Consider the following 21065-nt stretch of genomic DNA (forward strand, 5'->3'; position numbering starts at 1 on the left):
GCCATTCAGCTGTACTACTTTGAGGTAGGCTGCCATTCAGCTGTACTGATTTGAGGTAGGCTGCCATTCAGCTGTACTACTTTGAGGTAGGCTGCCATTCAGCTGTACTGATTTGAGGTAGGCTGCCATTCAGCTGTACTACTTTGAGGTAGGCTGCCATTCAGCTGTACTACTTTGAGGTAGGCTACCATTCAGCTGTACTACTTTGAGGTAGGCTGCCATTCAGCTGTACTACTCTGAGGTAGGCTGCCATTCAGCTGTACTGCTTTGAGGTAGGCTGCCATTCAGCTGTACTGCTTTCAGGTAGGCTACCATTCAGCTGTACTACTTTGAGGTAGGCTGCCATTCAGCTGTACTACTTTGAGGTAGGCTGCCATTCAGCTGTACTACTTTGAGGTAGGCTGCCATTCAGCTGTACTACTTTGAGGTAGGCTGCCATTCAGCTGTACTACTCTGAGGTAGGCTGCCATTCAGCTGTACTATTCTGAGGTAGGCTGCCATTCAGCTGTACTACTCTGAGGTAGGCTGCCATTCAGCTGTACTACTCTGAGGTAGGCTGCCATTCAGCTGTACTACTTTGAGGTAGGCTGCCATTCAGCTGTACTACTCTGAGGTAGGCTGCCATTCAGCTGTACTACTTTGAGGTAGTCTGCCATTCAGCTGTACTACTCTGAGGTAGGCTGCCATTCAGCTGTACTACTTTGAGGTAGGCTGCCATTCAGCTGTACTACTCTGAGGTAGGCTGCCATTCAGCTGTACTACTTTGAGGTAGGCTGCCATTCAGCTGTACTACTCTGAGGTAGGCTGCCATTCAGCTGTACTACTCTGAGGTAGGCTGCCATTCAGCTGTACTACTCTGAGGTAGGCTGCCATTCAGCTGTACTACTTTGAGGTAGGCTGCCATTCAGCTGTACTACTTTGAGGTAGGCTGCCATTCACCTGTACTGCTTTCAGGTAGGCTACCATTCAGCTGTACTACTTTGAGGTAGGCTACCATTCAGCTGTACTACTTTGAGGTAGGCTGCCATTCAGCTGTACTACTCTGAGGTAGGCTGCCATTCAGCTGTACTACCATATCATGTTTACGTTGTAGCTAGTTACGTTAAGTGTCTGTCCTCTGTACAGGTAAAGACATGTGTTGTGTGTGTGTGTGCGGCTGTGAGTGCGTGCGTCTCGTCCGTGTGTGTGAAGGTGTAATTTAATGTCGACTTCCTTGTTTCGTTTGCAGGACACAGATGTTCTGTGGACCGACTTCCATCAGAAGCTGGTGGATAATGCTTTGATATCTATGGACACATATCTTGGACAGTTCCCTGATATTAAGGTATGATCATATCTTAGACAGTTCCCTGATCTTTAAGGTAGTTTCCTCATCGTCGTGCTCCCTTCCTGATGATTAGCTTCGATTCATATACAGTACAGCTGCTTTCATCGCTTGTGTGTGATGAGGCATGCTCATCTTCTTCTTCTTCAGTCTCGTATTGCTAAGCGTGACAGGAAGCTTGTGGACTACGACAGCGCCAGACACAACCACTCTTCTACCAATAAGGGGAAGAAAGGAAAGGACGGGGGCATCAAGATCACCAAGGTAACAGGACCTCTCCCAGCACTGGATATGTGGCCCTTTTAATTCTGCGTAATTCTGCAATTAACATCAAGCTGTTGTCTCCGTATGCCAGTAATTTACACTGAACTAAATACGTGTATATCTGTTGAAAATACTGTCTCTCTCTCTCTCTCATTTCTCTTTCACTCTCATTTTCTCTCTCTCTCTCTCTCTCTCTCTCTCTCTCTCTCTCTCTCTCTCTCTCGCTCTCTCTCTCTCTCTCTCTCTCTCCCTCTCTCTCTCTCTCCTTCCCCTCCCTCTCTTCATCTTTTCATCTATTCCCACCTCCAGCCAGCATCTCTGTTGGAAAGGGCCACACCAGTTTGGGCTCAGGGCATCCTGTCAGCCCACAACATTGCTCAGAGTAACCTCTCCAGGAACCAGGTGGGTCCATCACCCTCTCTCAACCACCCTGTTTAGTCTGTAGACTGCCTACAATAGCTATAGAAAGAGCCTCCATTTTACACCGTTTCTTTCCCAGACACAAAATCTTTGTCTTCAGACAAAGGAAGTTATGGTTTGCTATGTGTGACCGACCCGGCTTAAATCAGTCTTATGTAGCAAAAAATGTAAATTGATGTTTTTGGATGAAAGTAGAGACTAAGAGCTACAAAATGGTGTATCATATACACTACAGTTGAGGAACAACGGGAAAGTATTCTGCTTTGAAAGTTGATAAACTTGTAAACTCACTTTAGAGACAATGGCCTTTGAATGTTTTTGGTACCTACTGGAGAGCTCTTCTTTGTCTCAGTCATTCGGCATCATTCACACCCTCTTAATCTTTAGCCCCACCCGTTTCTTTAAGGGTTGATCCGAGCGTTCTGTCCTAACAGCAGTCAAGCACCCAAGCTAACTGGCTAACGTTAGCTAACTTGCTAGCTATTTCCAGACACATAATGAGAGAACACCCCACTCTGACCACTTTACTCACCCTAGCAGAGCTGGTTAGGCTGTTTTCATGTTATCCAGAGTGGTGGTGACTGTAACTGTGCTGCTGGCAACAATTTAATTATGCTTTTTTACCGATGTTTACTGACACCGGCCATATTCAACGTGTGTTGAGCGTTTGTAAATTCATCAGTTATTCTGCGCTCTGGCACACTTAGACGAGAGTGAATTTACGAACGCACCGGAAATGGTTACATGCATAGTGGAGTATTTTTTTAAGACATGTAGCTAGCTAGCTAGGTAAACAATGAACCATAATCCCAACTCATGACGTTACTACCCTGCATGAATCTGCAGGTAGCTAACCAACCAGGATCAATGTTAGCTAGCTAACATTAGGCTATAGCTAGTCAAGCAAATGGCTCTGAGATACAAATAATAAGATCATACACGTAACGTTAGCTAGCGAGCCAGCCAGCTAACTTTGGCTAGGTAGCTAACAGTACACTGAAATGAAACCACTTTCTGTCAAAATTAGAAACGTGTAATATCTGAAAATGTAGCTAGCTACATTAAATGAAAGACAGAGTCACTTGAAACACATATGAATGCATTTGCACTCACGTACATATCATGTGGGAAACAGTAGTTGGCCAGTAGTTGGCCAGTACTTGGCCAGTAGTTCAAATCAAATCAAATCAAGTTTATTTTATATAGCCCTTCGTACATCAGCTAATATCTCGAAGTGCTGTACAGAAACCCAGCCTAAAACCCCAAACAACTACGGGTAGTAGTTGGCCAGTAGTTGGTCAATATTTAGCCAGTATTTGGCCAGTAGTTGACCAGTACTTGGTCAGTAGTTGGCCAGTAGTTGGCTAGTAGTTGGCCAGTAGTTGGCCAGTAGTTGGCCAGTAGTTGGCCAGTAGTTGGCCAGTAGTTGACCAGTACTTGGTCAGTAGTTGGCCAGTAGTTGGCTAGTAGTTGGCCAGTAGTTAGTCAGTAGTTGGCCAGTAGTTGGCCAGTAGTTGGCCAGTAGTTGGCCAGTAGTTGTCTAGTAGTTGGCCAGTAGTTGGCCAGTAGTTGGCCAGTAGTTGGCCAGTAGTTGGCCAGTAGTTGTCTAGTAGTTGGCCAGTAGTTGGTCAGTAGTTGGCCCGTAGTTGTCAAGTAGTTGACCAGTAGTTGGCCCTTAGTTGACTTGCAGTTCACCAGTACTTGGGCAGTATTTAGCCAGTAGTTGGCCAATAGTTGGCTAGTAGTTGGTTAGTAGTTGACTAGTAGGTGGATAATAGTTAGATGGTTTACTGGTTTATTGCATTATATAGTGTTATGGAATGGTGTGATAAAGTGATAAATAAGGATCATCAGTGACTTGTGACAGATATTGTGTTTGTGTGTGTGTGTCTGTGTGTGTGTGTCTGAGCTGTGTGTGTGTGTGTGTGTGTGTGTGTGTGTGTGTGTGTGTGTGTGTGTGTGTGTGTGTGTGTGTGTGTGTGTGTGTGTGTGTGTGTGTGTGTGTGTGTGTGTGTGTGTGTGTCAGGCGGAGGACGAGTTGGAGAGAGCTCAGAAGGTGTTTGAGGAGATTAATGAAGATCTGCAGGAGGAACTACCCTCACTATGGAACAGGTACGTCTGGAATGGAACAGGTACATCTCAGTATGGAACAGGTACATCTGGAATGGAACAGGTACATCTCAGTATGGAACAGGTACATCTAGAATGGAACAGGTACATCTCACTATGGAACAGGTACATCTGGAATGGAACAGGTACATCTAGAATGGAACAGGTACATCTGGAATGGAACAGGTACATCTGGAATGGAACAGGTACATCTGGAATGGAACAGGTACATCTGGAATGGAACAGGTACATCTGGAATGGAACAGGTACATCTCACTATGGAACAGGTACATCTGGAATGGAACAGGTACATCTGGAATGGAACAGGTACATCTGGAATGGAACAGGTACATCTCACTATGGAACAGGTACATCTGGAATGGAACAGGTACATCTCACTATGGAACAGGTACATCTGGAATGGAAGAGGTACATCTAGAATGGAACAGGTACATCTCACTATGGAACAGGTACATCTCACTATGGAACAGGTACATCTGGAATGGAACAGGTATATCTCACTATGGAACAGGTACATCTGGAATGGAACAGGTACATCTCAGTATGGAACAGGTACATCTCACTATGGAACAGGTACATCTGGAAAGGAACAGGTACATCTCACTATGGAACAGGAACATCTGGAATGGAACAGGTACGTCTAGAATGGAACAGGTAATTCTCGAATGGAACAGTTACATCTGGAATGGAACAGGTACGTCTAGAATGGAACAGGTACATCTCACTATGGAACAGGTACATCTGGAATGGAACAGGTACATCTGGAATGAAACAGGTACATCTCAATATGGAACAGGTACATCTAGAATGGAACAGGTACATCTCACTATGGAAAAGGTACATCTCACTATGGAACAGGTACATCTCACTATGGAACAGGTACATCTGGAATGGAACAGGTACGTCTAGAATGGAACAGGTACATCTCACTATGGAACAGGTACATCTAGAATGGAACAGGTACATCTCACTATGGAACAGGTACATCTAGAATGGAACAGGTACATCTCACTATGGAACAGGTACATCTGGAATGGAACAGGTACATCTGGAATGGAACAGGTACATCTGGAATGGAACAGGTACATCTGGAATGGAACAGGTACATCTCAGTATGGAACAGGTACATCTGGAATGGAACAGGTACATCTGGAATGGAACAGGTACATCTGGAATGGAACAGGTACATCTGGAATGGAACAGGTACATCTGGAATGGAACATGTACATCTCAGTATGGAACAGGTACATCTGGAATGGAACAGGTACATCTGGAATGGAACATGTACATGTCAGTATGGAACAGGTACATCTGGAATGGAACAGGTACATCTGGAATGGAACAGGTACATCTCAGTATGGAACAGGTACATCTGGAATGGAACAGGTACATCTGGAATGAACAGGTACATCTCAGTATGGAACAGGTACATCTGGAATGGAACAGGTACATCTGGAATGGAACAGGTACATCTGGAATGGAACAGGTACATCTCAGTATGGAACAGGTACATCTGGAATGGAACAGGTACATCTGGAATGGAGCAGGTACATCTCAGTATGGAACAGGTACATCTGGAATGGAACAGGTACATCTCACTATGGAACAGGTACATCTGGAATGGAACAGGTACATCTGGAATGGAACAGGTAAATCTGGAATGGAACAGGTACATCTCAGTATGGAACAGGTACGTCTGGAATGGAACAGGTACATCTGGAATGGAACAGGTACATCTCAGTATGGAACAGGTACATCTGGAATGGAACAGTTACATCTGGAATGGAACAGGTACATCTGGAATGGAACAGGTACATCTGGAATGGAACAGGTACGTCTCAGTATGGAACAGGTACATCTCACTATGGAACAGGTATATCTGGAATGGAACAGGTACATCTGAACTGGAACAGGTACATCTCAGTATGGAACAGGTATATCTGGAATGGAACAGGTACATCTGGAATGGAACAGGTACATCTCAGTATGGAACAGGTACATCTGGAATGGAACAGGTATATCTGGAATGGAACAGGTACATCTGGAATGGAACAGGTACATCTCACTATGGAACAGGTACATGTAGAATGGAACAGGTACATCTCACTATGGAACAGGTACATCTGGAATGGAACAGGTACATCTGGAATGGAACAGGTACATCTGGAATGGAACAGGTACATCTGGAATGGAACAGGTACATCTGGAATGGAACAGGTACATCTGGAATGGAACAGGTACATCTGGAACGGAACAGGTACATCTCAGTATGGAACAGGTACATCTGGAATGGAACAGGTACATCTGGAATGGAACAGGTACATCTCAGTATGGAACAGGTACATCTGGAATGGAACAGGTACATCTGGAATGGAACAGGTACATCTGGAATGGAACAGGTACATCTGGAATGAAACAGGTACATCTGGAATGAAACAGGTACATCTGGAATGGAACATGTACATCTCAGTATGGAACAGGTACATCTGGAATGGAACAGGTACATCTCAGTATGGAACAGGTACATCTCAGTATGGAACAGGTACATCTGGAATGGAACAGGTACATCTGGAATGAACAGGTACATCTCAGTATGGAACAGGTACATCTGGAATGGAACAGGTACATCTGGAATGGAACAGGTACATCTGGAATGGAACAGGTACATCTGGAATGGAACAGGTACATCTGGAATGGAACAGGTACATCTGGAATGGAGCAGGTACATCTCAGTATGGAACAGGTACATCTGGAATGGAACAGGTACATCTCACTATGGAACAGGTACATCTGGAATGGAACAGGTACATCTGGAATGGAACAGGTACATCTGGGATGGAACAGGTACATCTCAGTATGGAACAGGTACGTCTGGAATGGAACAGGTACATCTGGAATGGAACAGGTACATCTCAGTATGGAACAGGTACATCTGGAATGGAACAGTTACATCTGGAATGGAACAGGTACATCTGGAATGGAACAGGTACATCTGGAATGGAACAGGTACGTCTCAGTATGGAACAGGTACATCTCACTATGGAACAGGTATATCTGGAATGGAACAGGTACATCTGGAATGGAACAGGTACATCTCAGTATGGAACAGGTATATCTGGAATGGAACAGGTACATCTGGAATGGAACATGTACATCTCAGTATGGAACAGGTACATCTGGAATGGAACAGGTATATCTGGAATGGAACAGGTACATCTGGAATGGAACAGGTACATCTCACTATGGAACAGGTACATCTAGAATGGAACAGGTACATCTCACTATGGAACAGGTACATCTGGAATGGAACAGGTACATCTGGAATGGAACAGGTACATCTGGAATGGAACAGGTACATCTGAAATGGAACAGGTACATCTCAGTATGGAACAGGTACATCTGGAATGGAACAGGTACATCTGGAATGGAACACGTACATCTCAGTATGGAACAGGTACATCTGGAATGGAACAGGTACATCTGGAATGGAATAGGTACATCTGGAATGGAACAGGTACATCTGGAATGGAACATGTACATCTCAGTATGGAACAGGTACATCTGGAATGGAACAGGTACATCTGGAATGGAACAGGTACATCTGGAATGGAACAGGTACATCTCAGTATGGAACAGGTACATCTGGAATGAAACAGGTACATCTGGAATGAACAGGTACATCTCAGTATGGAACAGGTACATCTGGAATGGAACAGGTACATCTGTAATGGAACAGGTACATCTCAGTATGGAACAGGTACACCTGGAATGGAACAGGTATATCTGGAATGGAACAGGTACATCTGGAATGGAACAGGTACATCTCAGTATGGAACAGGTACATCTGGAATGGAACAGGTACATCTGGAATGGAACAGGTACATCTGGAATGGAACAGGTACGTCTCAGTATGGAACAGGTACATCTCAGTATGGAACAGGTATATCTGGAATGGAACAGGTACATCTGGAATGGAACAGGTACATCTCAGTATGGAACAGGTATATCTGGAATGGAACAGGTACATCTGGAATGGAACAGGTACATCTCACTATGGAACAGGTATATCTGGAATGGAACAGGTACATCTGGAATGGAACAGGTACATCTCACTATGGAACAGGTACATTTGGAATGGAACAGGTACATCTGGAATGGAACAGGTACATCTGGAAAGGAACAGGTACATCTGGAATGGAACAGGTATATCTCAGTATGGAACAGGTACATCTGGAATGGAACAGGTACATCTGGAATGGAACAGGTACATCTGGAATGGAACAGGTACATCTCACTGTGGAACAGGTACATCTCACTATGGAACAGGTACATCTGGAATGGAACAGGTACATCTCACTATGGAACAGGTAAATTTCACTATGGAACAGGTACATCTGGAATGGAACAGGTACATCTGGAATGGAACAGGTACATCTGGAATGGAACAGGTACATCTCAGTATGGAACAGGTACATCTGGAATGGAACAGGTACATCTCACTATGGAACAGGTACATTTGGAATGGAACAGGTACATCTGGAATGGAACAGGTACATCTGGAAAGGAACAGGTACATCTGGAATGGAACAGGTATATCTCAGTATGGAACAGGTACATCTGGAATGGAACAGGTACATCTGGAATGGAACAGGTACATCTGGAATGGAACAGGTACATCTCACTGTGGAACAGGTACATCTCACTATGGAACAGGTACATCTGGAATGGAACAGGTACATCTCACTATGGAACAGGTAAATTTCACTATGGAACAGGTACATCTGGAATGGAACAGGTACATCTGGAATGGAACAGGTACATCTCACTATGGAACAGGTACATTTGGAATGGAACAGGTACATCTGGAATGGAACAGGTACATCTGGAATGGAACAGGTACATCTGGAATGGAACAGGTACATCTGGAATGGAACAGGTACATCTGGAATGGAGCAGGTACATCTCAGTATGGAACAGGTACATCTGGAATGGAACAGGTACATCTCACTATGGAACAGGTACATCTGGAATGGAACAGGTACATCTGGAATGGAACAGGTACATCTGGGATGGAACAGGTACATCTCAGTATGGAACAGGTACGTCTGGAATGGAACAGGTACATCTGGAATGGAACAGGTACATCTCAGTATGGAACAGGTACATCTGGAATGGAACAGTTACATCTGGAATGGAACAGGTACATCTGGAATGGAACAGGTACATCTGGAATGGAACAGGTACGTCTCAGTATGGAACAGGTACATCTCACTATGGAACAGGTATATCTGGAATGGAACAGGTACATCTGGAATGGAACAGGTACATCTCAGTATGGAACAGGTATATCTGGAATGGAACAGGTACATCTGGAATGGAACATGTACATCTCAGTATGGAACAGGTACATCTGGAATGGAACAGGTATATCTGGAATGGAACAGGTACATCTGGAATGGAACAGGTACATCTCACTATGGAACAGGTACATCTAGAATGGAACAGGTACATCTCACTATGGAACAGGTACATCTGGAATGGAACAGGTACATCTGGAATGGAACAGGTACATCTGGAATGGAACAGGTACATCTGAAATGGAACAGGTACATCTCAGTATGGAACAGGTACATCTGGAATGGAACAGGTACATCTGGAATGGAACACGTACATCTCAGTATGGAACAGGTACATCTGGAATGGAACAGGTACATCTGGAATGGAATAGGTACATCTGGAATGGAACAGGTACATCTGGAATGGAACATGTACATCTCAGTATGGAACAGGTACATCTGGAATGGAACAGGTACATCTGGAATGGAACAGGTACATCTGGAATGGAACAGGTACATCTCAGTATGGAACAGGTACATCTGGAATGAAACAGGTACATCTGGAATGAACAGGTACATCTCAGTATGGAACAGGTACATCTGGAATGGAACAGGTACATCTGTAATGGAACAGGTACATCTCAGTATGGAACAGGTACACCTGGAATGGAACAGGTATATCTGGAATGGAACAGGTACATCTGGAATGGAACAGGTACATCTCAGTATGGAACAGGTACATCTGGAATGGAACAGGTACATCTGGAATGGAACAGGTACATCTGGAATGGAACAGGTACGTCTCAGTATGGAACAGGTACATCTCACTATGGAACAGGTATATCTGGAATGGAACAGGTACATCTGGAATGGAACAGGTACATCTCAGTATGGAACAGGTATATCTGGAATGGAACAGGTACATCTGGAATGGAACAGGTACATCTCACTATGGAACAGGTATATCTGGAATGGAACAGGTACATCTGGAATGGAACAGGTACATCTCACTATGGAACAGGTACATTTGGAATGGAACAGGTACATCTGGAATGGAACAGGTACATCTGGAAAGGAACAGGTACATCTGGAATGGAACAGGTATATCTCAGTATGGAACAGGTACATCTGGAATGGAACAGGTACATCTGGAATGGAACAGGTACATCTGGAATGGAACAGGTACATCTCACTGTGGAACAGGTACATCTCACTATGGAACAGGTACATCTGGAATGGAACAGGTACATCTCACTATGGAACAGGTAAATTTCACTATGGAACAGGTACATCTGGAATGGAACAGGTACATCTGGAATGGAACAGGTACATCTCACTATGGAACAGGTACATTTGGAATGGAACAGGTACATCTGGAATGGAACAGGTACATCTGGAATGGAACAGGTACATCTGGAATGGAACAGGTACATCTCACTATGGAACAGGTACATCTGGAATGGAACAGGTACATCTCACTATGGAACAGGTACATCTGGAATGGAACAGGTACATCTGGAATGGAACAGGTACATCTGGAATGGAACAGGTACATCTCAGTATGGAACAGGTACATCTGGAATGGAACAGGTATATCTGGAATGGAACAGGTACATCTGGAATGGAACAGGTACCTCTCACTATGGAACAGGTACATCTAGAATGGAACAGGTACATCTCACTATGGAACAGGTACATCTAGAATGGAACAGGTACATCTCACTATGGAACAGGTACATCTGGAATGGAACAGGTACATCTGGAATGGAACAGGTACATCTGGAATGGAACAGGTACATCTGGAATGGAACAGGTACATCTGGAATGGAACAGGTACATCTGGAATGGAACATGTACATCTCAGTATGGAACAGGTACATCTGGAATGGAACAGGTACATCTGGAATGGAACAGGTACATCTGGAATGGAACAGGTACATCTCAGTATGGAACAGGTACATCTGGAATGGAACAGGTACATCTGGAATGGAACAGGTACATCTGGAATGGAACAGGTACATCTGGAATGGAACATGTACATCTCAGTATGGAACAGGTACATCTGGAATGGAACAGGTACATCTGGAATGGAACATGTACATCTCAGTATGGAACAGGTACATCTGGAATGGAACAGGTACATCTGGAATGGAAACGGGGTTTCCACAGCTCTAAGTTCCATAGCTCTAAGGTCCATAGCTTTAAGTTCCATAGCTCTAAGTTCCATAGCTCTAAGTTCCATAGCTTTAAGTTCCATAGCTCTAAGTTCCATAGCTCTAAGTTCCATAGCTTTAAGTTCCATAGCTCTAAGTTCCATCATAGCTCTAAGTTCCATCATAGCTCTAAGTTCCATAGCTCTAAGTTCCATAGCTCTAAGTTCCATCATAGCTCTAAGTTCCATAGCTCTAAGTTCCATAGCTCTAAGTTCCACAGCTCTAAGTTCCACAGCTCTAAGTTCCATAGCAACCATATAAGTATCCGACATAGGCTACAATACCATAAATACAATCCATCAATACACATACTAAAAAGTCATACTCTAAGTTCATGCTCTAAGTTCCATAGCTCTAAGTTCCACAGCTCTAAGTCCACTGCTCTACGTTACACATCTCTAAGTTCCAGAGCTCTACGTTCCACAGCTCTAAATTCCACAGCTCTAAGTTCCACAGCTCTAAGTTCCACATCTCTAAGTTCCACAGCTCTAAGTTCCACAGCTCTAAGTTCCACAGCTCTACGTTCCACAGCTCTAAGTTCCACAGCTCTACGTTCCACAGCTCTACATTCCACAGACCTACTTTACACAGCTCTACGTTACACAGTTCTACGTTACACAGCTCTACGTTACACAGCTCTACGTTACACAGCTCTACGTTATACAGCTCTACGTTACACAGCTCTACGTTCCACAGCTCTAAGTTCAAAAGCAGCTACTACAGTGCCTCTGTCACATTATCATCCCACCTACCTGCTGTGTTCTGCTCTCTGATGTATGTGTTTCTCTACTGGCACCGCTTCTCAGAGGTGTTCTGCTATATAAAGACTGATGCTAATGTAGCTAATCAGGAGGAGGGAGTGATAAAGACTGATGCTAATGTAGCTAATCAGGAGGAGGGAGTGATAAAGACTGATGCTAATGTAGCTAGTCAGGGGGAGGGACTGATAAAGACGGTGTAATGTGCTTCCAGGAGGAGGGCGTGACAGACTGGGACTTAATGTAGCTAGTCAGGAGGAGGATTGAGACTGGTGCTTAAGGTAGATAGTCCATAGGAGGGAGTGATAAAGACTGGTGCTAATGTAGCTAGTCAGGAGGAGGGACTGATAAAGACTGGTGGTAATGTAGCTAGTCAGGAGGAGGGAGTGACAAAGACTGGTGCTAATGTAGCTAGTCAGGAGGAGGGAGTGAAGACTGGTGCTAATGTAGCTAGTCAGGAGGAGGGAGTGATAAAGACTGGTGCTAATGTAGCTAGTCTGGAAGAGGGAGTGAAGACTGGTGCTAATGTAGCTAGTCAGGAGGAGGGAGTGATAAGACTGGTGCTAATGTAGCTAGTCAGGAGGAGGGAGTGATAAAGACTGATGCGAATGTAGCTAGTCAGGAGGAGGGACTGATAAAGACTGGTGCTAATGTAGCTAGTCAGGAGGAGGGACTGATAAAGACTGGTGCTAATGTATATAGTCAGGGGGAGGGACTGATAAAGACTGGTGCTAATGTAGCTAGTCAGGAGGGGGGACTGATAAAGACTGATGCTAATGTAGCTAGTCAGGGGGAGGGAGTGATAAAGACTGGTGCTAATGTAGCTAGTCAGGAGGAGGGAGTGATAAAGACTGATGCTAATGTAGCTAGTCAGGAGGGGGGAGTGTAGTAAGTATTTCCCTGCTAGACAGACAGACAGACAGACAGACAGACAGACAGACAGACAGACAGACAGACAGACAGACAGACAGACAGACAGACAGACAGACAGACAGCATTAATCTGATGAGGAGGGCATCTTGCTGTTCAACTTTGATTTCTGGCTTTTTTTGGGCGATTATTATTATTATTATTATTATTATTATTATTATTTTGTTTGTTCAGAATGTTCACGCAATAATTTCCTACGACCGACAAACACTTCTGGTTTATGAATTGATAAGAAACATACTTATCTTTCAGCCTCCCAGATCTGGATTTATATATTCCCTCCTTTGTTCCCCTCGCAGCGGATTTACCTGTTGCTGCTGAACAAGATGATCGAAGGCAACGCTGGCGACGAAGGAGCGGGGGGCTCCAAGCTAGGCTGAAAATCCTCTTTCCTAGTGTCCTGATGTCCAGTCGCTGAATGGTGTGAAATCAGAGCAAGGCTTCAGTCACAGACGGACATCAGGGAATGATGTGTCTTTGTTTATACAGACACATGGCCTACGAATGATACACTTCCTTCTGCCATTCAACCAGATGGCTTTTTTCCATATGGATTGAATGGCAGCGTCTGGTAAGAGGAGAATTATTGTTATTTATTTAACTAGGCAAGTCAGTTAAGAACAAATTCTTATTTAAGCATGACAGCCTAGGAACAGTGGGTTAACTGCCTTGATCAGGGGCAGAATGAAAGATTTGTACCTTGTCAGCTCGGGGATTTGACCTTGCAACCTTTCAGTTACAAGTCCAACGCTCTAACCACTAGGCTACGCTGCCGCTGTTTCCTCATCAACAATTCCTGGTGTACCGAGGTAAAAAAAATTATATTGTGCATCTGCTCACCCGACCTGGAGTTTCTGACTCCAAAATGCTGATCTCACTACATGCCGAGGGACTTCACGTGTGTTGTTGTCACATCTGACCACAAGCACTGATCATTAGCAAGAATCCTCTCACCAGGAAGGAGTCTTCATTGTCATCGGTGACTTTAACCAAGCACGTTTTAAAACACATATCACCAACATGTATCCTGCAACGACAACAACAACATGCTGGACCATGTTTAAACAAACATCCCCCACTTAGGCCAGTCGAATCACGTCTCTCTCTGTCACCTACAAGCAGCAACTCATCTCACCAACACAGAGAATAGTGAGGCGCTGGACACAGGAAGAAGACTCAATGCTGAAGGACTGTTTTTGAGGATAATGATTGGAATATGTTCAAAGATTCATCCGCCCAGGACTCATCCATCAACATTGAGGGAGATACAGTACCAGTCAAAAGTTTACTCATTCGAGGGTTTTTCTTTATTTTTTTTACTATTTTATACATTGTAGAATAATAGTGAAGAAAACAAAACTATGAAATAACACATATGGAATCAGGTAGTAACCAAAACAGTGTTACATCACAGCTCCTGAGTGTTGCAGCGGTCTAAGGCACTGCATCTCAGTGCTCGAGGTGTCACTACAGGCCTTGGTTCGATTCCCGGCTGTTTCACCACCGGCCGTGATTGTGAGTCCAATAGGGAGGGGCACAATTGGCCCAGCGTCGTAAAGGTTTTGCCGGGGTCCACAGTAAAACGAGTCCTGTATTGACATAACCTGAAAGGCCACTCAGCAAGGAAGAAGCCACTGCTCCAAAACCGCCATAAAAAGTCAGACTACGGTTTGCAACTGCACATGGGGACAAAGATCGTACTTTTTGAGAATGTCCTCTGTTCTGATGAATCAGAAAAATATGAACCTGTTTGCCATAATGACCATCGTTATGTTTGGAGGAAAAGGGGGAGGCTGGCAAGCCGAAGAACACCATCCCACTGTGAAGCACGGGGTGGCAGCATCATGTTGTGGGGGTACTTTGCTGCAGGAGGGACTGGTGCACTTCACAAAATAGATGGAATTTGTGGATATATTGAAGCAACATCTCAAGACATCAGTCAGGAAGTTAAAACTTTGTCACAAATGGACAATGACCCCAAGCATACTTCCAAAGTTGTGGCAAAATGGCAAGCTACCCAAAATGTTTGACCCAAGTTAAACAATTTAAAGGCAATGCTACCAAATACTAATTGAGTGTAGGTAAACTTCTGACGTCACAAAACACTGGGATGTGTGAAAAATAAAGCTGAAATAAATCATTCTCTAATTTTATTCTGACATTTCACATTCTTAAAATGAAGTTGTGATCCTAACTGACCTAAAACTAGGATTAAATGTCAGGAATTGTGAACAACTGAGTTTAAATGTATTTTGCTAAGGTGTATGTAAACTTCCAACTTCAACTGTACCTGTCAACCATCGGGCTTCCACAGAGACGCAGAGAGAGTAGCACCTACCTGTTAACCACAGGGCTTCCACAGAGACACAGAGAGAGTAGCACCTACCTGTCAACCATCGGGCTTCCACAGAGACGCAGAGAGAGTAGCACCTACCTGTTAACCACAGGGCTTCCACAGAGACACAGAGAGAGTAGCACCTACCTGTCAACCACAGGGCTTCCACAGAGACACAGAGAGAGTAGCACCTACCTGTTAACCACAGGGCTTCCACAGAGACACAGAGAGAGTAGCACCTACCTGTTAACCATCGGGCTTCCACAGAGACACAGAGAGAGAAGCACCTACCTGTTAACCACAGGGCTTCCACAGAGAGAGTAGCACCTACCTGTTAACCACAGGGCTTCCACAGAGACACAGAGAGAGAAGCACCTACCTGTTAACCACAGGGCTTCCACAGAGAGAGTAGCACCTACCTGTTAACCACAGGGCTTCCACAGAGAGAGTAGCACCTACCTGTTAACCACAGGGCTTCCACAGAGACGCAGAGAGAGGCTCTCTTATGGAAAATGCTTTGCTTTCACAACACACGGCAGGGTTATTAAATTCTGATGAACTCTAAACGGATGTGAACAATGGAGAAGGAGAAGTCTTTAAGCGTAAAAGGGAAGTGGTAAAGATGCTCTGTGTATTGTCAACCAAGGAGCCAAAGTAATACCCTCAGGGTTTCTGAGCGTAAAATGCACAAAGATTGTTGATATTTGTGTACTTTTGATTCCACCACACACCACACACACACACACACACACACACACACACACACACACACCACACACACACACACACACACACAACACACACACACATCACCTTACCACCACACTCCAAACTTTACCCACCCACACACACACACACACACACACACACACACACACACACACTCCTTCAACCCACACACACACATCCGCACACTCACGTCAGCATCCACATCGTCATGGTAACTTGGATCAGTATTCCCCCGCTAAATACAGTGGCTTCTATTCAGAGGACAAACCCCCTCCTCCGGTTGCCTCATCTGGTCACCGGGGGTGATTGTAGTGTTTCGGAGGCCCTTCCGTTCACACAGCCGTCCGTCCACCGCTACATCAAATACCCGCGATCTGTTTAATGGCGGTGTTATGCTGCGCTGCCTAAGAGAAGGAAAGAAATAAAGATTTACATTTGAATTATATTGGGGAGTTGAGTCCAGGCATAGGGGGAGGGGGGAGAGGGGAGAGGGGGGTCTGTTTGCTTTTTTAACCAGAGGTTAGGGGGGTCTGTTTTCTAATTTTTACCCAGAGGTAGGGGGGGTCTGTTGGCTAGTTTTACAGGAGGGTAGGGGGGGGGGGGGGGGGTCTGGTTTTTGCTAGTTTTACCAGAGGGTAGGGGGGGGGGGGTCTGTTGCCTAGTTTTACAGAGGGTGGGGGGGGGGGGTCTGTTTGCTAGTTTTACCAGGGGTAGGGGGGGGGGGGTCTGTTGCTAGTTTTACCAGAGGTTGGGGGGGGGGGGGTCCTGTTTTTCTGTTTTTACCAGAGGGTAGGGGTGGGGGGGGGCCTCTGTTTGTCTAGTTTAAACAGAGGGTAGGGGGGGGGGGGTCTGTTTGCTAGTTTTACCAGAGGGTAGGGGGGGGGGGTCTGTTTGCTAGTTTTACCAGAGGGTATGGGGGGGGGGGGTCTGTTTGCTAGTTTTACCAGAGGGTAGTGGGGGGGGTCTGTTTTGCTATTTTTGTTACCAGAGGGTAGGGGGAGGGGGGTCTGTTTTGATAGTTTTCCAAGGGTGGGGGGGGGGGTCCGTTTGCTAGTTTTACCATAGGGTAGGGGGGGGGGGTCTTGTTTGCTCGTTTTACCAGAGGTAGGGGGGGGGGGTCGTTTGATAGTTTTACCAGAGGGTAGGGGGGGTGCGGGGTCTGTTTTGCTAGTTTTACCAGAGGGTAGGGGGGGGGGGGTCTGTTGCTAGTTTTACCAGAGGGTAGGGGGGTCTTTTGCTAGTTTTTACAAGGGTAGGGGGGGGTCTGTTGCTAGTTTTCACCGAGGGTAGTGGGGGGGGGGGGGGGGTCGGTTTTGCTAGTTTTACCAGAGGGTAGGGGGGGGGGGGTCTGTTTGCATTTTTACCAGAGGGTATGGGGAGGGGGGTCTGTTTGATGTTTTACCAGAGGTGGGGGGGGGGGGGTCTGTTGTTGCTAGTTTTTAAACCAGAGGGTAGGGGGGGGGGGTCTGTTTGCTAGAGTTTACCAGAGGGTACGGGGGGGGTCTGTTTGCTCGTTTTTACCAGAGGGTAGGCTGGGGGGTCTGTTGCTAGTTTCACCGAGGTAGGGGGTGGGGGGGGGGGGTCTGTTTGCTGTTTTATACAGAGGGTAGGGGGGGGGGTCTGGTTTGCTAGTTTTACCAGAGGGTAGTGGGAGGGGGGTCTGTTTGATAGTTTTACCAAGGGTAGGGGGGTGGGGTCTGTTTGCTAGTTTTTTACCAGAGGTGGGGGGGGGTGTCTGTTTGCCTAGTTTTACCAGAGGGTAGGGTGAGGGGGTCCTGTTTGATAAGTTTTTCCAGAGGGTAGGGGTGGGGGGGTCTGTTTGGCTATCTTTTACCAGAGGGTAGGGGGGGGGGGTCTGTGTTGCTAGGTTTTACCAGAGGGTAGGGGGGGTCTGTTTTTGCTAGTTTTACCAGAGGGTGGGGGGGGGGGGGGTCTGTTTGCTAGTTTTACCAGAGGGTAGGGGGGGGGGCTGTTGCTAGTTTTTACCAAGGTAGGGGGGGGGGGGGGGTCTGTGTTCTAGTTTTATTACCAGTGGGTAGGGGGTGGGGGGGTCTGGTTGCTAGTTTTTACCAGAGGGTGGGGGGGGGGTGTCTGTTTTGCTATTTTTACCAGAGGGTAAGGGGGGGGGGGTCTGTTTGTTTGGACTAGTTTTACCAGAGGGTAGGGGGGGTCTTTTTGCTAGTTTTACCAGAGGTGGTGGGGTGGGGGGTCTGTTTGCTAGTTTTACCAGAGGGTGGGGGGGGGGTCTGTTTGCTAGTTTTACATAGGGCAGGGGGGGGGGGGGGTCTTGTTTTCTAGTTTTACCAGTGGGTAATTGGGGGGGGGTCTTTTGCTAGTTTTACCAGAGGTGGGGGGGGGTGGGGGGTCTGTTTGCTATTTTTTACCAAGGGTTGTGGGGGGGGGGTCTGTTGCTAGTTTTTATACCAAGGGTAGGGGGGGGGGGGGGGGGGTCTGTTTGCTAGTTTTACCAGAGGGTGGGGGGGGGGGTCTGTTTGCTGTTTTACCAGAGTGTGGGGGGGGGGGGGTCTGTTTGCTAGTTTTACCAGGGTGGGGGGGGGTCTGTTTTGCTAGTTTTACCAGAGGGTAGTGGGGGGGGGGGTCTGTTTTCTAGTTTACCAGTGGGTAGGGGGGGGGGGGTCTGTTTTGCTAGTTTTACCAGAGGGTGGGGGGGGTGGGGTCTGTTTGCTATTTTTACCATAGGTGTGGGGGGGGGGGTCTGTTTTGCTAGTTATCCAGAGGTCGGGGGGGGGGGGGGGGGGTCTGTTTTGCTTAGTTTTACCAGAGGTTGGGGGGGGGGTCTGTTTGCTAGTTTTTACCAGGGGGTAGGGGGGGGGGGGGGTCCCTGTTGCTATTTTTACAGAGGTAGGGGGGGGGGGGGTCTGTTTGATAGTTTTACCAGAGGGTGGGGGGGGGTCTGTTTGATAGTTTTACCAGAGGGTAGTGGGGGGGGTCTGTTTGCTAGTTTTACCAGAGGGTAGGTGGGGGGGGGTCTGTTTGCTAGTTTTAGAACACCGGGTGGTGGGGGGGGTCTGTTTGCTAGTTTTTACCGAGGGTGGGGGGGGGGGGGTCTGTTTGCTAGTTTTACCAGAGGGTGGGGGGGGGGGTTCTGTTTGCTAGTTTTTATCCAAGGGGAGGGTGGGGGGGGTCTGTTTTTCTAGTTTTACCAGTGGGTAGGGGGGGGGGGGGTCTGTTTTTTGCTAGTTTTACCAGAGGGTGGGGGGGGGGGGGTCTGTTTGCTAGTTTTACCAGAGGGTGTGGGGGGTGGGTCTGTTTGCTAGTTATACCAAGGGTAGGGGGGGGGGGGGTCCTGTTGCTAAAAGTTTTACCAAGAGTGGAGGGGGGGGGGGGGTCCTGTTGCTAGTTTTTCCAGAGGGTAGGGGGTGGGGGGTGTCTGTTTGATAGTTTTTACCAGGGTAGGGGGGGTGGGGGGGGTCTGTTGATAGTTTTTACCAGAGGTGGGGGGGGGTCTGTTTGCTAGTTTTACCAGAGGGGAGATGGGGGGGTGGGTCTGTTTTGCTAGTTTTACCGAGGGTAGGGGGGGGGGGTTTGTTTGCCTAGTTTTACCAGAGGGTAGTGGAGGGGGGTCTGTTTTGCTAGTTTTTACCAGATGGTAGGGTGGGGGGGTCTAGTTTGCTAGTTTTACCAGAGGGTAGGGGTGGAGGGTCTTTTTTGCTAGTTTTACCAGAGGGTGGGGGGGGGGGTCTGTTTGATCAGTTTTACCAAGGGTAGGGGGGGGGGTCTGTTGATAGTTTTACCAGAGGTAGGGGGGGGGGGGGGGGTCTGTTTGCATAGTTTTTACCAGAGGGTAGGGGGGGGGAGTCTGTTTGATAGTTTTACCAGAGGGTAGGGTGGAGGGGGCAGTGTTGTGTCCACAGCAGTGTAAGTAGTAGTAGTACCAGTGTAGTGGAGGCCTCTGGTCTGGAGGGTCTTCCAAGCGAATGGCCTGTTTGCAGAGTGGTGAACAAACAGGTAGAACAAGACTGGTGGTGATAAGGGTGACTGTCGGGTGTGTGACGACGCTTTAAGGGTCAGGTACGGATGGCTCTTGTGTTTGCGTTAATCAAACATGCCTTGTCAGGCCGGGAAGACCTGCTAATGGCAAAAACGCACCTAGACATGGAGGTAAACACACACACACACACACACACACACACACACACACACACACACACACACACACACACACACACTCACACATACACACACACACTCATACTCACACACTCACACACACACACTCACACACACACACTCACACACACACTCACACACACAATCACACTCACACAGAGCCAATAGAAGGTGGTCTTATCTAGTTATGAGTGTTCTCTGGACAGTGGGTCTGTTGTTATCTAGTTATCAGTGTTGTCATGGCAGTGGGTCTGTTGTTATCTAGTTATCAGTGTTGTCATGACAGTGGGTCTGTTGTTATCTAGTTATCAGTGTTGTCATGACAGTGGGTCTGTTGTTATCTAGTTATCAGTGTTGTCATGAAGTGGGTCTGTTTGTTATCTAGTTATCAGTGTTGTCATGCCAGTTGGGTCTGTTGTTTATCTAGTTTATCAGTTTTGTCATGACAGTGGTCTGTTGTTATCTAGTTACAGTGTTGTCATCATGGGTCTTTGT

General features: G+C 46.5%; 1 protein-coding gene across 1 annotated transcript in view; it reads left to right on the plus strand.

Annotated features, from left to right (window-relative positions):
* LOC120064511 (myc box-dependent-interacting protein 1-like) overlaps positions 1-21065 on the plus strand; it is a 56399-nt gene that overhangs the window by 32101 nt on the left and 3233 nt on the right. Inside the window, exons 5-8 of the mRNA XM_039015128.1 lie at positions 1229-1324; positions 1475-1588; positions 1898-1990; positions 4035-4120. Coding sequence (XP_038871056.1) covers positions 1229-1324; positions 1475-1588; positions 1898-1990; positions 4035-4120 — 389 coding nt within the window. The remainder of the gene's footprint in view (positions 1-1228; positions 1325-1474; positions 1589-1897; positions 1991-4034; positions 4121-21065) is intronic.

The sequence above is a fragment of the Salvelinus namaycush genome, chromosome 19 (genome assembly GCF_016432855.1).
Source record: "Salvelinus namaycush isolate Seneca chromosome 19, SaNama_1.0, whole genome shotgun sequence".
NCBI classification, from domain to species: domain Eukaryota; kingdom Metazoa; phylum Chordata; class Actinopteri; order Salmoniformes; family Salmonidae; genus Salvelinus; species Salvelinus namaycush.